Source organism: Microcebus murinus, chromosome 10 (assembly GCF_040939455.1).
Source record: "Microcebus murinus isolate Inina chromosome 10, M.murinus_Inina_mat1.0, whole genome shotgun sequence".
NCBI classification, from domain to species: domain Eukaryota; kingdom Metazoa; phylum Chordata; class Mammalia; order Primates; family Cheirogaleidae; genus Microcebus; species Microcebus murinus.
In genome coordinates this window covers 57,105,776-57,124,298 of record NC_134113.1, presented here as the reverse complement: position 1 = coordinate 57,124,298, position 18,523 = coordinate 57,105,776, and the positions used below count along the sequence as shown (strand labels likewise).

At 55.2% G+C, this 18,523-nt stretch overlaps 1 protein-coding gene across 1 annotated transcript; it reads left to right on the top strand.

The window, feature by feature from the left end:
• The first annotated feature begins 4,824 nt into the window (after positions 1–4,824).
• On the top strand, positions 4,825–14,449 carry KRT79 (keratin 79). The gene is made up of 9 exons (XM_012763194.2): positions 4,825–5,301; positions 7,464–7,684; positions 8,708–8,768; positions 8,890–8,985; positions 11,989–12,153; positions 12,362–12,487; positions 13,106–13,326; positions 13,930–13,964; positions 14,244–14,449. The coding sequence occupies exons 1-9, from the start codon at positions 4,825–4,827 to the stop codon at positions 14,447–14,449; spliced, it is 1,608 nt and encodes a 535-aa protein (XP_012618648.2).
• Positions 14,450–18,523: the final 4,074 nt, after the last annotated feature.

Genomic DNA, 18,523 nt, shown 5'->3' with positions numbered 1-18,523 from the left:
CAATACCTCCCTCACAGGATTGCATGTCGATTGTGCCATTCAGGATCCAGAAGGAAACTAAATTCACCCAAGGTAGCCCAATTCAATTGACTTTCAAAGATGGCATAGTTTCCATTTTATTCTTTTCCCAGAGGATAGCCTTTCTTCAGTGCTCAGGGACTCAGCCCCTTGCGTGGGCTTTGGCAGAAGCCATGGGGCAGCACCACAGGCTTAAATCGGGATGGTGATGTGGTGTCCTTGCAGTGTCACAAGATCGATTCCTAACAGCCCTGCTGTGAGCGGCATGGCTCACGTGGTAGTGGAGTTTCCCACGCAGCTTGGCAAGCACACGGATGTCGAAGAGCCTGGCTTTGGAAATGTCCCTGATGGCTGCGGCCTCTACTATGTTTCGAGTGTTGAACTTCTTTGTGGCCTTGTCCCTGGGCACATCTAGGGTGCAGTTTGTGCAGTGAATAGGCTGCTTATGGCTCCGGCCCTTTTTGGAACTACCGTTGTTCCTTTTCTTTATTATCTTGGAAGCGAAAGCCTGAGAGAGTTCAGTGGATTTTGATGTGAAGGAGTGCAGGGAATACGGCTCCCTAGCATAAAGAGTATTTTTTGCCTGTAATCCTGGCACTCTGGGAGGCTGTGGTGGGAAGATTGCTTGAGGTCAGGAGTTCAAGACCAGCCTGGGCAAGAGCGAGATCTCATTTCTAGTAAAAATAGAAAAATTAGCTGGGTGTGGTGGTGGCACACGGGTGTAGTCCCAGCTACTCAGGAGGCTGAGGCAGAAGGATCACTTGAGCCCAGGAGTTTGAGGTTGCTGTGAGCTAGCCTGACACTCTAGCCCGGGCAACAGAGTGAGATCCTGTCTCAAAAAAAAGAGAAGTATTTTGAATTAAAGTCCCCTATAGATCAACAGACACTAGAAGAGACTTTCCCCTTATCTACAGAAAGACCAGAAAGACCCAACAAGGAGAACAATTGCTTCCCTCAACCCAGCCTCTCAATCTCCCAGTCCTCTACCTCTCCCAAAACACAGCCTGAAGTTCCTTTATCTGCCCGAAGTCCCAACCCACCAAAAGAGGAAAACAGTAAAACAATCACCTCTGGTCCCTTCCCTGAGTTTTCATGAACTGAACCCACATCACTGGAAGGAAGACTAAAGTTTGTCAACAAATCTGGACGGATTTTTGTCACAAACCATTGTCCACTCTGCAGGCCCAACTGATTTTGCCCCAGACCATTGTACATTCCTTAAGCCCATTGAATTCCCCTAACAATAATTTACTATCCCCCTAAAATCATCCACACTTTCCCATCTCCCTTGCCCCTAAGAGGTAGGATATATAAGCCTTTGTACCCCACTGGGATATTGGGTGATCGCTCTGTGGTTCTCTCCATGTACATGGTATTAATAAAATTGTATACTTTTTCTGCTATTAATCTGCATTTCTGTGAGTTTATTTTTTAGTAAATCTTCTGAGGGTGAAGAGGAAGTTTCCCTTTCCCCCCTAAAAATGAAGGGATTCGGTACAGAGGTGGGGGTGGGGCTGAGGAAACGGAGGCTGGAGAGGCCAGAGACTGGCCTTGGCAGGAAGCTGTCCCCGCCATGAGCTAGGGTGGCCAGTTGTCTTGGTTTATCCAGGACCGAGGGGATTTTCAGTGCTGAAACAAGGCAGGCCTGGGAAAACTGGGGTGCGCTGGTCACCTTACACAGAGCTGAAGAACGAGAGAAGCAGTGGAGTGACCAGATAATAGAGTTGCTGGAGCCGGGCGCTGTGGCTCACGCCTGTAATCCTAGCTCTTGGGAGGCCGAGGCGGGCGGATCGCTCAAGGTCAGGAGTTCAAAACCAGCCTGAGCAAGAGCGAGACCCCGTCTCTACTATAAACAGAAAGAAATTAATTGGCCAACTGATATATATATATAAAAAATTAGCCGGGCATAGTGGCACATGCCTGTAGTCCCAGCTACTCGGGAGGCTGAGGCAGAAGGATCACTCGAGCCCAGGAGTTTGAGGTTGCTGTGAGCTAGGCTGACGCCACGGCACTCACTCTAGCCTGGACAACAAAGTGAGACTCTGTCTCAAAAAAAAAAAAAAAAAAATAGAGTTGCTGGCACTGTGGAGGGGTCACCTGGAAGAAGCTGTGATCAGGGTTGGGGAGTGGGTTACAGCCACTGCCCAAGAGGGTGGCCTGAGTGATCTGGGACAGAGGGAGCTGGGAAGAGATACCTGCTGACCTCCTGCTGATGTCTCCCTTGAGTCAACCCACCCTGAAGCCAGAGAGCAAGGGAGCAGCCAAGGTCAGAGGAGGAGGGGACCGGAGCGGGGAGGAGGTGGTGCAGCGCAGTGGCATGGGAACTCAATATGCAACGGCACAGGAAGCGCTTAGGCCACTGCCGGCCACATGGCACATGCACAATCCGTGCAGACTGCAGTAGTGATTATCATCAGCGTGGAGAGCCCTCCCCTCCATGGGGACTCCTGGCACCTGCGTCTTTCCTTTGCTCAGACCCAGCCTGGTGCATGTTAGGTGCTCAGTTGACCTTATCAGCTGTCTCGCCGCCTGCCCTTGGCAGCAGCAGCCTCCAACCCCCTCTGCTCTTGTGTTCTGCTGGCACGGAGGGACTCTGGGCAGGTGACAGTCTCCAGAGAGGGAGCCATCTGGGAAAGAGCAGCAGCTGGGGGCAGCTCTCCCTCTCTGTGGAGGGCACGAGGGGAGGAAACTGCTCTTCCTTGGGCAGCAGAAAGAAGGTCTGAGCGTGGATGTCTTGTATGGAAGTGGAGTGGAGATAAGGGCCGGAGGAGCCAAAGTGGCTTCCCACTCCCCGTCTGCACCGGGACCGGCGAACTGCCCTGCCTGGGTGGGAGCGAGGCTGCCTCCACGCAGCAGCTGTGAATTTCCTGAGAGTGGCCCTGGGCTACCTGTGTGCCTGTCACCGGCGCTCAGCACAAAACCTGGCACAGACAGCGTGTTTGGTGGCTACGTGTGAATGACTGGTGTGCGTGAATGTCAGTCTCTGGGGTGGGGTGGAATTCATGTTTACCAACCAGCGCCCACTCCCACCACCCCTCCACCTGTGACTCAGAGGGCTGACATCACTCCCTTGCCCCCAGCCGCATCCTGGAGGTTGGCCCACTCAACCTCCCTGTCCCACGCTGCCTGGGGAGAGATAAGAGAAGCTGAGAAAGTGATCGCAGCCTGAGGAAAGGAGACAAAGTTCAGTGGGAAGTGACAGCTCAGTCCAGGGATCACATGCCATTGCTTTTCCAAAGGACTTTGTGGCGGGCACTGCTCATCGGCAGAGGAAATGATGCCCAGAGAGGTTGAGGGTTGCCCGAGGACACACAGTAGAGTGGGGATATGTCTCTCAGTTCAGCTCCCCCAAATGCTTGTACCTTAACTCCCAGTGGAGTAAAATGTCCTGTTGGGTTTTCAGGGCTGAGTTCTGCAAGTGCTCCCACCCCACCCCTGTGGGAGCCACTCATAGCCTCCCAGGGGCCTAGGGAAAGATCCTGCAGCCTCCTTTGGCCTGGAGTGGGCTCTTCCCAGCTGTGGGGATCCCCCACCCTCTTTGTGGGGACCCTACGGAGGCCTAGGCTGGTGAATCGAATTGGCCCAGTTCCAGCCTGGCAGGGTGTACGGAGCCCAGCAAGTGCTGTCCTTGCTCCTTCCCTCAGGCGGGCAAGTCTCTGTCCTCTCTGGCCCCTTTTCTTGCTGAGAGATGAAGGGGGTGAGGAGGGTCAGTCTCTAAAGTCACCTCCCCAATCCCCCAGCCCTGACGTCCGAAGTCTCTACGTCTCTGCTGGGGGCTGTGTTTTGCCCCAGGAGCCTGCCGTGTGTAGGGAGTGGGGGGACTTTGTGAAGCGATTAGAGGAGCACCCCCCTTCCGAACCAAACATCTGGCTCCTGGTGGGCAGGGGAAGATGGGAATGATGGGCTTTTGTTGAACACCTGCTTCTTGGGTCTGTACCTATCTCCACCCAGGATGGGGTGTGTCTTCTACCTGCCTCCAGCTCCCTCCAAAGTGGCTGGGCCCTTGCAGGAGGCTCTGCCATGGGGCAGAGGGTCAGGGGTCTCAGGTGATGGGTCAAACCCCCTGGCCTCTCTTCAGCTTGCTGGGTCCCAGGCTGGAGGCCCTGCCCAAGAAGCCCAGGCCTTTTCTACCTTCTCCTCAAGTGCCTGGGCCTGACAGGTGGCAGGGACCCTCCTTCTGTCCTTAGATCCACCTTGTCCTGCACAGGGACTGCCTGCCAGTGTATGGCAAATGCACAGATTGCCTCCAGTGACCCCTGTTGCCTGTGCCCCCCCACCCCTGGCCAAGGAGCGGTGAGGCTGTGGGCTGGAGGGTGGGACAGGAGCACGCCTGGGCGCTCTCTCCAGCAGCCCGTTGCCCAACAAGCCTTCCCTTCCCACCTGCACAGCCTGGGGCCCTGGGCTAGCCTTACCACAGGGCCTGGGACAAACCCTGCCAAACAGAGCCCCATTTACAGGGCCACCAGGGCTGGGTGGGAGGAGACCAAGTCAGCCCCTGGGTGGTGGGGGCGAATGTGGGAGCCCTATCATCCCGTTCCAAGCGAGGAGAGCCCGAGGGGGGAGAAGGTGGCATCCCGCCCCAGCTCTGGAGCACAGGTGATAACTGGGAGTGGCTCCTCCTCCTGCTGGGGGAGGGGGCGCTCCCCAGCCCACAGGGCCCCTCCTCTCCTCCTGGGGCGATGGGGCAGGAGCGCTGTGGGCCCGGAACCAGGCCAGTTGGGGGAAGAATAAAAGCCCATCGGTGGCCCAGCACTGCACTGCGTTTCCTCCCAGCTCTCAGCCTGCTCTCCAGCCCCTCTGACAGCCATGATGTCCTCCAGGTCTCGGCAAACATACACCACCAAAGGGGGCTTCAGCTCCAACTCTGCCAGTGGTGGGGGCGGGTCCCGGGCCCGCACCAGCTTCAGCTCGGTGACAGTGTCCCGCAGCAGTGGCAGTGGTGGGGGGACCCGCCGTGGCCCCAGCATGGGTGGCTTTGGCAGCCAGAGCCTCTATAACCTGGGGGGCAACAGGAGCATCTCGGTCAGTGTGGCGGGAGCGGCCACCTCTGGGCGGGGTCTGGGAGGCTTTGGCCTCGGCAGCGGGGCATTTGTGGGCCTGGGTGCCGGCAGGCAGACGGTTGGGCCTGTCTGTCCTCCCGGAGGGATCCAGGAGGTCACCATCAACCAGAGCCTGCTGACCCCCCTCAATGTGGAGATAGACCCGGAGATCCAGCGGGTGCGCACCCAGGAGCGCGAGCAGATCAAGACCCTCAACAACAAGTTCGCCTCCTTCATCGACAAGGTGGGTCAAGGTGGAAGGAGGTGGGGGCCTTGGAGCAGGGCCTCTAAGGGACAGCGGGCTGGGCAGGGGCTGTCCTAGCCTGTGTGCTGTGGGGTGTGGGCTTGCTGGAGTGACTTCGGAGCCTGGGATGCTGGGAGGTGGATGGTGGAGACCGTCTCCTGGGTCTTTACTGGGACCATGCAGGTGAATCTCTGGTCTACTCATGAGGCCTCTTGGCCAAGCCCACCTTGCCTGTGTTGGAGCCTTTCCTACGGCTGTCATGATACGGTTACAGAAGCCTCAGCTCACAATTAAAGATGGAGTGTTCTCACTGCTCCTCTTGGCGGGGCAGCCCTCATTGTCTTTTGCCAATTTACAGTGGTGGAAACTGTGGTTCAGGAGCCAAACAAGTTGTCCAAGGCTAAGGGTATGGGGACTTGTCTGTCCCGTTCTTTCAGTCTTGGAGGAGGCCTAAGGGCATGCAGCGATCAGAACCCAGTTGGGGATGGTCCCTGGGGAAGTCTCTCTTTTGATTCTCCTTTTCCTTCTCCCTGTTTGAGCCAAGAAGCTGAGTTTGGGGTAGATGAGGAGGAGGGCGGTCACCAGGTTGCTGTGCCTGGGGATGAGGGGTCTGACCTGCTGCAGGTCGGAGTGTCCTGAGTCCTTCCCTTGCCTCCAGGTGGATGAGGGCAGCTCTCATGCTGCTCCCTGGCGTTGCCTTGTCCATTTTGCTGGCATTGTCCACCTGGGCCCTGCGTCCAGGCAGGTGGGAAAGCGCTGGTGGACGACCCGACCTTGGTTCAGTGATGTGTGCTTTTCTAAAGAATGTTCACATACCCCTTCTCATGTGATACTCACAGTGGTCCCACGAGGGGTCAGAGTAGGTGATGTGCCCATTTCTGAGGCAAGAAAGCTGAGGTCTGGAGAGGTCAAGTGGTTTGTCCAGGATCGTGGAGGTCATTGGAGGCAAAGGTGGGACTGGGACCCAGGCCCCCAGACCCCAGGGTCCTGGCACCAGTAGGTGTTGTTGCTCCTTATGGCAGGCGCCCCTGCTGCGTGCTGCTCCCATGCTGTGTGGCTGTGGCCCTGGGTGCTGTGCAGGTGGAACCTGGAGAGACTGGATGGCACAGGGTGAAGCAAGCTGTCCGCCCACCTCCTCACCTGTCCCCTAGTGACTTCTGGTTCTTCTGTGGGACTGTCCCAGAGGTCAAAACAACTGAAACTGTTCTCAGGCTCTCACGATTACCGCCTGAGAGCTGGGCATCTGACAGGTTGTCCTGGAACCCTGGTTGGACACAGAGCCCCCAGGGGGCCTGTTAAACCCACACTATGAGCCTCCTTCTGAGTCTATAGAGGTAGAGTCTCAGTATTTTTAAGATAACCTTGTTTTTGGAAAAAATGTTGAATTTACAGAAAAATGGTAAGAATAGTATAGCATACTCCTGTATACTTTTTCACCTAGGAAGATTTTTTGACATTTTAAACATTTTGCCACATTTGCTTTTTTCTCTCTATTTCTAAGTGTGTGTGTGTATGCATCTGCATTTTTCTTTTTTTAAACAAAGTCTCTCACTGACACACGGGCTAGAGTGCCATGGCATCAGCCTAGCTCATAGCAACCTCAAACTCCTGGGCTCAAGTGATTCTCCTGCCTCAGCTTCTAGAGTGGCTGGGACTACAGGAATGCGTCACCATGCCCAGCTAATTTTTTTTATTTTTAGCAGAGGCGGGGTCTTGCTCTTGCTCAGACTGGTCTCGAACTCCTAACCTCAAACGATCCTCCTGTCTTAGCCTCCCAAAGTGCTAAGATTACAGGCATGAGCCACCATGCCCAGCCTGCATCTGCATGTTTAATAGTTGGCTTTGATGCAGAATTAGAGTTCAGAAACATTGATCTAGCCCAGCTTACCCAAGACAGGTGAGAAGGGGAGACCCAGAGAGAAGTGACCAAGGTCACCATCTAGTAAATGACTGAGCTGGGGCTTCTATGTTAACTCTCTAGAGTCCTTGTTATCAGATTGGGCTGCCATTTCCAGCAAAGCTTGCTCTCCTCAGGAGCGCCTACCCTCAGCAAGGTGTGGGCGCTGCTGCACAGCCCCGTGATGCCCTCGGATGGGGAGTCCAGTCTTGGTCCCTCTTGTGGCTAGGGATGACACCAGCCCACCCTTTTTGCTCTGGCTCAGGTGCGGTTCCTGGAGCAGCAGAACCAGGTGCTGGAGACCAAGTGGGCGCTGCTGCAGGAGCAGGGCCAGAACTCAGGTGCCACCAGGAGCAGCCTGGAGCCCCTCTTTGAGGCCTACCTGAGCAGCCTGCGGAACACGCTTGGTCATTTGCAGAACGAGCGGGGGAGGCTGGACTCGGAGCTGAGGAATGTTCAGGATCTCGTTGAGGACGTAAAGAGCAAGTGAGGAGAGCTGGACAGACTGGGGACATGTGGGGACAGGGAGGGGGCAGCAAGGGACATCTCCCCAGAGAAGGCCACCCCAGACAGAGCTGGTGCCCTTGGGTGCTCTGGTCTAGGACCTGCTGCCATCTGGAGAATTGGCATGTGTTTATGTATTGTTTGTAATTTTAAGAGGTCTTTATTATAAAGTAGAGAGAACAGTATAATAAACCCCCATGTTATCATCTCCCAGCTTTAGTAACGATCAGCTCATGGCCGGTCTTCTTTCATCTCCATCCCTCCTCACGTCCCTTCCTCTCTTATGGCCTTGAAGCCAATCCCGGCCATCCTATCATCTCATTCACAAATATTTCACTGGATACATTCACATAGTTCACGCACATAAATTGACGTAATCAAATGTAAATACAATGCCATGATCACATCTAAAACTTTCAAAATAATAATTCCTCAATATTATCAAATATCCAGTAAGTTTTGAATTTCCAGTCATCCCATAAATGTCACAAATTTTAAAGTTACAGTTTGTTTGAATCAAGCTCCAAATTAGGTTTACATAGTCTGGCTGGTTGATACGTATATTTATAACTTTAAGGCACAATTTTTTATAACTTTTCCCATAACTTGACAGTGGCGATTTCTACACCTTAAAGTCTCAGTAAAAGTGGTTGGGGAGGAGTTAGCTCAGTGATGTCCTGTTGTTGAAAGTGGACACAAAGGTCAGTGACTTTTGCCACATCTTTACTGGTTCCCAAAGCCGCCTAAGGGCTCAGATCCAAAGACATGGCGGCTCTCGATTGCCAGATTATCGCACACGTTCTGTGTTCTTTCCTCAAAAGGGGGTGGGGAGAGAGAATGTTTAAATAAAGGCAGTACCCCCAAGTTTCTTCACTGGTCAGCCGCATTAAAGAACTGCTCCCCAAAGGTGTTCTCGGCCAGTGGAGGACCCATCAAGGATTCTCCAGGACCTAAAAGGCAGGACTGGGGTGGGCCTGGCCTGAGTCTTCTGTGTGTGTGTAACAGGTACGAGGATGAAATCAACAAGCGCACTGCTGCGGAGAACGAGTTTGTGGTGCTCAAGAAGGTGAGCAGGGTGGCAGGGAGTGGGGTGGAGGGTCCCTTCGCTGCCAAGGTGCTGGGCCGACTCGGACAGAGGTGAGATCCCGGAGGGCCGAGCATCTGCCTTGCTCCCTCCCTCACCCCAGGATGTGGATGCCGCGTACATGGGCCGAATGGATCTGCAAGGCAGAGGGGACAACTTGACCCAGGAGATTGACTTCCTGCGGCAGATCTATGAAATGGTGAGATGCCAATGGGCAGGGAAGATTTGTCAACACTTACTACATTTTTCTGTCTTATTTTCAAGAATGCTGTGAAAGAAAGGCTTGGTCAAACAATGTCCACGACAGGCCTTTAGCAATTTGATAATATAATTACAAAAGAAAATGAAATCCTGTGGTTTGACTTTTCCTTAGGGAGCTCTAGATGGCTTCATGCCTCCTATACACATTCATTCTACATGTTTGTAGAAGGTTGATATCAAGCTTAATTTGGAGAATTCTAAATCTCTCCCCTTTGAAAGTCAGGCTATTTTCTGTGTTTGAGGTTCTGGAACCTCCCCTTCCCTCTGTATTTCTCAAGGACCACCAGGGTGCCCCCCAAGAGCCCTGGGGGTGTGGATGTGCTGCTCTGGCCTGGACCCCTGAGATCTCCCCTACGGCCAAGGGCTGCCCGAGTCTCGGTGTCTGCCTTGGGTTCCCATTTCCTCCCAAGCATTTTTCCTGCCCTTTCCAGCTGATGACTCTTCCCCTTGATAGGAAGGAGGCAAATGACAAAGCAGTTGAGCTGTTGGCCTTCCGTAGGGACTAGGCCAGTGCCACCTCCTTTGTTCTTGCCTAGAGTTCGTCTGACAGCCTCTGTCCTCTGTCCTTGGCACTGCCCCTGAGTGTCCTCGCCCTCTCTGCTCCCCGTCCACACCCCTGCGTGGTCTGTCTGGGCGGAGCTTGCTGGCAAGTGTCCTGGGCACTGTGCTGAGTTTTAGGTGCTTCCCCAGTTCCTTTAGTGGGATCACTGAGGGTCACTCGTGGGCTTCCTTGTCCCTCTGGGTTCTAGTCTGTCTCCCCCTCTTCCCTGGATGTTTAGGAATGGGCTTTCCTACTGTGTACACCCAGCATTCCCTTTCTTTGCTATGTCTTGTTCATTTAACACATACTTACTGAGTACCTTCTACAGAACAACAAAGACAAAGTCCCTGCTCTCTGGGAACTGGGGTATCAAGTGATGAGAGCCAGGTTGGGGACAGGCACAAGGTGCAGTGGCACGTGGGGAGGCCGAGGCTGATCCTCCTGGGAGGGCTGGGGGAGCCTTCAGAGGAGATGACATTTGAGTTGGGTCTTGAAGGAAGGGCCCACCAGCCAGGGGCCCCGCCTGTGCAGTGTCGGGCGGCATGACAGAGCACGCTGTTTAGGGACCAGCTGGTGTGTAGGCTGGGCACCGACTGCGTGGGGTGGAAAGGGAAGGAGAGCGTGGAGCAAGTCAGGCCTGTCAAAGCTCCTTATGGCCTGGCAGTGCCTCCCGGGGTAAGAATGAAGGCTGGTATTGTCATTGCCAGGCCGCCTCATGGACTTGCTAGTCATGAATGCCAGTGTGGCACTCAGTAGTCGATTTCATGATCTAGTTTTGGCTAAGCCAGATCTCCTGGAAATCCAGAGGGTGAACCACCCATCACTGGGGCCTCAGAGGGCAGGAGAGCAGCCTCTGTGGCGGGACCCAGGCCCTCCTCTGGTGGTTCCGCTCTGCCCCTCTGGCCCCTGCACCTGGCTGGTCTGAGCAGTGAGAGCGCATTTTACGGAGCACCTGCCCTGGGCCATCGCTGAACCTCAGTCCTCACAGCAGCTGCGGGAGGGAGGTGCTATCAGGGCATTTTACAGAAGGGCGAACTAGGGCCTCGAGGAGCTCAGTGGCCACCTCAGCCCACAGGTAGTGAATGTCAGGTTGTGGACTTGACCTTGGGCTTGTCTGTCTCCAAACTCAGACCTTTCCCCAAACCACACATTTTAGTGCTTGGCTACCCCTGCTCAACCATTCCACCTTTTACAAGACAGTCTACTTTAACAATCCAACTCGATGTCAGTGTGGGTATTGGTCTTGGCTCTGGGATCTCTCTCTCTCTTTTCTCTTTATTTCTGTCTCTCTCTACTTTAGTCTTGTCAGCCCAGGTTCTGGTGTCAGACTGCCGAGACTTGAGACCGGGGTTTGGGCTCAGTCACTTGCAGGTCATGAGTTAGCGCCTGTCGAGTGTCTGACTCCAGGCCTGAGCCACGGCGACGCTGGGCGAGTGGGGCGAGTTGCTGGGCGAGTGGGGCGCGTCTTGATCTGTCACCACCCCCCGGGCTGCCGAGAAGGGCCGGGGTGTGAGAGAGGCTGGGGTCAAGGCAGGATGTGGAAGGTGCTGACTTTCAGAGGCAGCCTCTGAGGAGCGCCGAGTGATGAGTGATTTGTCAGAGCCGGGCTCAGGGCAATGTGTCGGTGCCAGGGCGGGAAGGACCATGGAGGGACGGGGGCAGGGCCCCAGTGGCCAGTGCCGTCCTGACCCAGCGACACAGCAGGTCCCAAGGCCAGAGCACAGAGGCCCTCCACTCCCCGTCACCTAGCCTGCCACCCACGGCATCTTTAAACGCCTGTTCACGTGTGGAAGCGGTGGGCTCAGGAACATCGCACCGTCTATGCCTATCAGTGTTCCTACAGGAAACCCTTGAGCTTTGTGGCTCAATTGACTGGTTCTAGGCTGGGCCCCACCCTTGTCCCTGGTGTCCCCGGATGTGTGACGTCTCCTCTCCCAGCCTCTTTCCTCTGGTCAGGACCATCAGGTGACGGTGTGGGTGGCGACTGGCTGGCACTGGACAGGCTGCTCTGCCTGGCGGTGACTTTTCCCAATTTGCACAAACTCACTGTGGCCAGCTGGGGGCCTGCCTGCCTCACAGGGTGTCCTGAGGACACAGGGCTAAGTGAGGGTGCTGCTGGCACAGCGCCAGGCACCTGAGTTAGCTCAGGAAGTGCAATTCCCCCTTCTCCTTGAATCTCTTGGAAGCCTACAGATTCACAAAAATAAATGGGGCCTGTTGAAATGGGAGCCTGAGGAGCCCCCTTTTCACAGCTGGGGAGACTGAGGCCTTTCCTTGCAGTTGTGCCTGTGCCCTGGGCACCGGCCTCCTGATGCCCCCTGGGGGCCCTGCCCTCCATCCCCTGTTGCCTTCTGGGGCCTGGGGGCGGGGCACTGGTGGCAGCTGTCTCTGTGTCTTCAGGAGCGGAGCCAAGTGCAGACCCACGTGTCTGACACCAATGTGGTGCTGTCCATGGACAACAACCGCAACCTGGACCTGGACAGCATCATCGCCGAGGTCAAGGCCCAGTACGAGCTGATTGCCCAGAGGAGCCGGGCGGAGGCTGAGGCCTGGTACCAGACCAAGGTGAGCGGAATGCTGGCTCAGGCTGGGACTGGACACAGACCTTCCCCCATTGTGAGAGGCCTGGGCCACTGGGACCCTTGGAACCCTGGGGACTGGATACACTCAGCCTGCATAAGGGCCTCCAGCTGCGAGGGTGGGCTCTGTGCCAGTGGTTACCCATGTGGTCCAGGGCTGTCTGAAAACTCACTGCCACTTCTTTGGCCTCCAGTATGAGGAGCTGCAGGTGACAGCTGGGAAGCATGGGGACAACCTGCGGGACACCAAGAACGAGATTGCTGAGCTCACCCGCACTATTCAGAGGCTGCAGGGTGAAGCAGATGCAGCCAAGAAGCAGGTGGGCTTCGTCCTGGGGCCTGGGGGTCAGGCGTGGTGTTGGCAGGGCCAGAGGGCAAGACCTGCTCTTCTCCTGGTAGATGGGACGCACTCAAATGTTGGACCATCAAGATCCAACAGGCTCCTTTCACAGGGGAGGGAACTGAGGCCTGGGGCGGGGGTATTGTCCAAGGTCACATAGCATGTAGGTGGTAGAGCAGGTGGGGAGACCTCCTTCAAGGAGCCCATTCCATCTCCAGGAGGGCAGAGCAGGAAGCGAAGGGTTCAAGGGTCCAGGTCACAGATGCTGACCCCATCTAGGGTATGTGGATTCTTGTCCAGATCAAAATGAAGCATTTGGTTAGTAGAGAGGCTATATTACTTATTTTGTCTCTTCTGGGCACTGGCCTGAGCTACAGCAGGAGGAATTGAGGTTAGACTTCAGTAAGGACTTTCCCAGTGGTGCTACCTGATCCCACTTGTGTAATAGCATCTCTTATGAATAGCATCTCAGATGAATATTTCTTCTTTCCCAGTTGGTCAGGGGCAGGGGTGCGGGGATGGTGATGCCTGGCTAGAGTGCAGAGAGATGATGGGATGACTCTGGGAGCTATTCCTAACACTTCTCACCCTGGGGCAGTGTCAGCAGCTGCAGACGGCCATTGCAGAGGCAGAGCAGCGTGGGGAGCTGGCGCTCAAGGATGCAAAGAAGAAGCTTGGGGATCTGGACGTGGCCTTGCACCAGGCCAAGGAGGACCTGGCCCGGCTGCTGCGTGACTACCAGGACCTCATGAATGTGAAGCTGGCCTTGGACATGGAGATCGCCACCTACCGCAAGCTGCTGGAGAGCGAGGAGAGCAGGTGGTGGCCCCTCCTGCCCCGATGAGAGGGCTTCCCAGGCTTCCCCTGTGGGACAGCCCGAGTACTCTGCTCTGGGCCAGAGCAGGGAGTGAGGGGGACCAGAGAGCAGGCTCCCGACTCATCTCAGGGAAGACTCTCCCGTCCGCTGCCTCTGCCGCTTCTCGCCTTGGTTGGCACTGCCCTTGTTAATCCTATGGTGGCTGGCAGCCCAGTAAAGAATGAAGCTTCCCCTTCCACCCCCTGATTTCACCGCCAGTGGAAGCTTTGGGAAAAAATCCATCATCTCTATCCTTGGGGAAGGCACGAGAAAGAGAGCCAGTGGGCAGACACTGGGCAGCTCTGTCTGGCCATGGGCTTGGGCCCACTGGGGTGGGGTCGCTGCCTGGGAGGGGGAGAGGACAGGGAAGAGAGGATGGGGGTGGCACGGCCTCTGCAGCTCTGGCTTTCGGACCTGGGCACAGCCATGTGCACAGACTTCACGTGTCTCCTGGTCTTGTCATCTGGACCCACTGAGTGGCCCAGTGTAAAGGCAGAGGGAGAGAGAGGGTTCCACTTGGGCTCCTGGGACCACTGACCCTCTCCTGGCCTTTCTGTTTCCCCCAGGATGTCTGGAGAGTGTCCCAGTACAGTCAGCATTTGTGAGTATTCGCTGCCCTGTGCTCACCCACCCCTGGCCTGGCCCCAGAACTCTGCTCAGTCCATGCAGCCTGGGCTTGGCCCAAAGCATGCTCCCTCCATCTGAGCCCCTGGAGACAGGTTCAGAGGGTTCCAGACAATGAGCTGCCTATATGGGCCTCTCTGTCCATTTCTCGTGGCTTTGCTGCTGGATGTTGTTCTGACCCCTCATTGATTTCTGGGTGCCCCCAGCCCCCTCCTGGCATGGCCGCTCTGACTAATGCAAACCCTTTGTCTTGCAGCTGTGACGGGCAACTCCACTACTGTGTGCGGAGGTGGCGCAGCTGGCTTTGGGGGTGGCATCTCCCTGGGTGGGAGTGGGGGGGCCAACAAGGGCGGATTCGGCACAAGTGGGGGCTACAGCACTGTCAAGGGAGGGCTGGCCTCTGGGGGCACTTCCATCCTGCGGAAGACCACCACGGTCAAGACGTCCAGCCGGAGATACTAGCTGCTGAGCCCTGCACACTGGGGGCCCCTGCCATCCTCTCCCCACCCCACTCACCCTCCCCTGCTGCCCTCCCCACCCACCTTCCTAGGAGCAGGAGCAGCCCAGGGGACCACAAATCCAGCATATTTTATACCAGGATATTTGCATACAATTTACATTTTAGGAAGGGCTTGGGTCTACTCAAGTTTTCGGTTTTATCTTTAGTTCAAGTCACCAGCTTGAGTGATGTGCCTGGGTGATTTGGGGGTTACATTTTTTTTTTTTTAGACAGAGTCTCACTCTGTTGCTTGGGCTAGAGTGCTGTGGTGTCAGCCTAGCTCACAGCAACCTCAAACTCTGGGATCCTCCTGCCTCAGCCTCCCGAGTAGCTGGGACTACAGGCATGTGCCACCATGTCTGGCTAATTTTTTCTATATATTTTTAGTTGATCAATTAATTTGTTTCTATTTTTTTTTTTTTTTTTTTTAGTAAAGATTGGGGTCTCACTCTTGGCTCAGGCTGGTTTCAAACTCCTGACCTTGAGCAATCCTCCCGCCTCAGCCTCCCAGAGAGCTAGGATTACAGGTGTGAGGGGGATTACGTTTTGATCCTTGAGAGGAGACTGGATTCCCCAGGCCATCATGGTTTCCCTCACCTTCTCTGTCTGTCTGCCTTGAGTTCAGGGCAGGCTGGGGGAGGGGAGAGGGAAGTCAGGAGTGGTCCCCAAAGACCCTTCAACCTACCCGGTGCCCCACCAGACCTACCCCTCCCTGAATCTACCCACATCCTCCGGCCCTGTCTGTGCCTGTGATGTGTCTCAATCAATAAACGGCAACTACAGCCAGCTGTCTGTGGCTGCAGTCTGTCCTGCCTGGAACTGAAATTGTGTCAGTCGATTCATGCCCCGAAGGTTGAGGCAACAATAGCAAACACACTGTCCCAGTCACCACGCCAGCTTGAGCAGGTAGCTCAGTACCATTCCCACTCCAGTGCTCCTGCAGAGTTCCCAGAAGACTGAGGCTCAGAGGGAATATGGAAGCTGCTGCAGGCAGGGCCCAGCTCTGAGTGGCTGCCTACTACCCAGCCCACCCCCTGGCGCCTATTTAGCTCCCCCTCCACACTCTGGGGGGCAGGCAGCATGACTTGCTCAGTGGAGAGATCTGAGGCTCTGGAACTAGGCAGACTTGGGTTTAAATCCCAGTTCTGCCACTTACTAGCTGTGTGACCTTGGGCAAGTTACTTAACGTCTCTGAGCCTCAGTGCCCTCCTCTGTAAAAGCAGAGTTGTGATAAAAACGTGAGTAAAGCATCTGGCTTATGGCGGCCTCACAAGAATCGGTACCCTTTGCTTCCCTTCCCCTGCTCCGGATTCCCAGCTCATCCTCTTGGAGTCAGGCGATTTCTCTCTCAGCCCCCACATCCCATCATTAATAAAATCTCACACTTAATTGGATGCTGTGGTTTACAAGTACATTACTTTGCCTGTGACCTTCACAGTGGGGGGCTCAGAGAGGGGAAGAACTTGTCCAAAAGCCACAGTGAACTAATGGCAGAGTAAAAAAAAATAGTTTCATTGAAATTATATTTAAAGCTTAAAAACTGAACAATAGAGACAGTTTCAATTGTCATGCAATAAAGCTCAGAGATTCAATCACAGTCCAGGAGGAGCCACTAACAACGTGTTGCTCAGAAATAGTCACTGAAGGATGGGAACGGCCCCGACCCAGGGGTTTCCACACGGAGTTCCTGGAGCCTGAGGACCCCAGGGGCTGCTTTCAGGGGGCGTCAGCAGGAGAGAAGGCTCATGGCCCCTCCTCAGCGCCAACCGCCAACCGGAGCGTCTCTCCTTGTCTGTTTCGCACACGGAGCTGCACAGTGGCTTTGTTTGCAAGGATGTTCTTGCTGCCAGAACACACCGGGAAGCCCCTGCTTGCACACGCCCACCACAGGGGCCCAGGAGAGGCTGCTCTCTGGCCCTGGGAAAGAGGAAGCCCCGGGCACAGACCCCCACGCCTAGTTCCCAGGAGTCCCCATACTCCATCGCCCTCCCTGACCGCTTCCTGAAATGCTGACAGCCCTTTTCTGCACAATCTCTGATCCCCATGCTGGCTCTGGCTCTCTCAGAGTGACTCAGGCCCGGTGGGGCCATCGAGGTTGACCCAATAAGGGGAGGGCACCGGCATGGCCAGGGAGGGCGGGAGCGCCTTCCCGCACCACTCGGCAGGGTTGGGGCTGAGAGCAGCAGAAGCCCTCAGGATCCCGTAATCCCGGGGCTGAATGCGAGGCTTGCCTCCCCCACCCAGAAAGCCCTAAGCAAACACACAGTCTCAGCGCAGATCCACGCCCCTGTCAGCTGCTCATCCCTCTGTGACAAGACGGGGAACGGCTGCCAAAGGGTCACAGAGGGCAGTAGCAAAAGCTGTGTGTGTGCCGGGGGTCTGGGCAGGGGGTGTGTGCCGGGGGTGGGGAGTGGGGGACCAGCGTTTAGCTGCTGCTGCCAGGTAGAGGCACCTTGCTCAGTCACCTGACTCTGGCCCAGGGGACATCTTTCCCATTTTCAGGGAAACACTTCTCTCTACCTCTCTCACTCTAGGGCGGAAAAGCACTTTCCATAAGAAGTTCTTCCTCATGTCTACCTTCAGTTTCTCATGTTACGGTTTGAGAATTTTATGAGCTTCTGGCAATTCTAATTTAATAATAAGGACACAGGATATGGCCTTAGACTAGAACTTTCTTCCTGTTTGGTTTGGGTTTGTCATGGGATTTGTAATTAAATTAATTTGGATTTAGTTAATTGGAGGACATAGAATTGGCCCCTCAGGACAGTGTCAGACCTTGTTGGGTACTTGTAAAGACAGGGCCACGTAAACCAAGCACCCAGTCATGTGACAAGAGTAAGGACAGAGAGGAGCTGAGCCGTGTCTGCAGAGCGCACGGCACGCTGGCCGAGACCCCGTCCTGCTCTGGGGGGCTGTAAGCTACCGTGTAATTGGCTGTATTTTTTTTTCCTGCAGATTTTGTGTGGGGCAGAGTCACCCGTATAAAACATTGTAGTAGAGATTAAGGTCACAAGTCAGACAGCTAGGACTGCCTTCCCACATATACCACTTCCTAGCTGTGTGATCTCAGGCAAGTTACATAACCTCTCTGAGCCTCAGTGTCTGCAGCTCCAAACTGAGCATAGAAATCCTTCTTTGGCAGTTTTATGGTGAGGAATGGAACCGTCATAAGAAAAGCACCCAGTGTTCAGCACATGACAGCAGTTCTAAGTGCGAGGCCCTTCTACCCGATGGGCAGCACCACCTTTTCCCCATCTTATGTGTTGCCTCAGGGCTGCCATATGCTTCGAGTTGCCAGTACCTGAATCATGGCGCCATGGTTTGCAGGCACACACTAAGACTGACTGCATATTATTTATTATTTCCCCATTTCCCCAAACCCCCTCCACCCATTTGTGTCTCAGGCACTGGACGCAACTCTAGCTACAACACCCCTGCATCATTTTCTCCTGGTATTGGAGTGTTCCAGCCACAGAGTAAGAGACTCGACAGACATGTGGTGAGCCATCTTGGGGCTTCATCTCTGCTGATGCCACCCCCATGCTAGCCCATGAAAGTCCCCATCAAACTCTCAGGGGCCAGCAGAGAATGAAGCACTGACTGGGAGGTGCAGAGACCAAGGCGAAGCAGCCGGGGGTCTGAGCCGTGAGCCCTCACTCAGGTGAGACCTGGCTGCCCTCCCACCTCCTCTCTGGGCAGGAAACCAGATAATGGAACCTCAGCTCCCCTAACCGGTGGCTCCCAGGTCCGCAGCCCCCAGAGACCTGGAGCAGCTCCCCCTTTCCTTCCCAGCCGTGCCCACTCCTAGGGGCCAGGGTGGAACGTGGCAGATCCAGAGCCCCTTTGGAGCAGTGGGTTCCATCAGGTTCGTTCAGGCTCCCAGCTCCGGACCGGCTGCTGCACAAATTAGACCTACTGACTTCACGCCAAGCAGCACGGTGTGGGGAAGGCTGTAGAGTGCAGAGCCTTTGGGACCAGACTGACGCGGGTTTGAGTCCTGGCTCTACCACATGCTGCTGTGTGACCCTGGGAGCTAC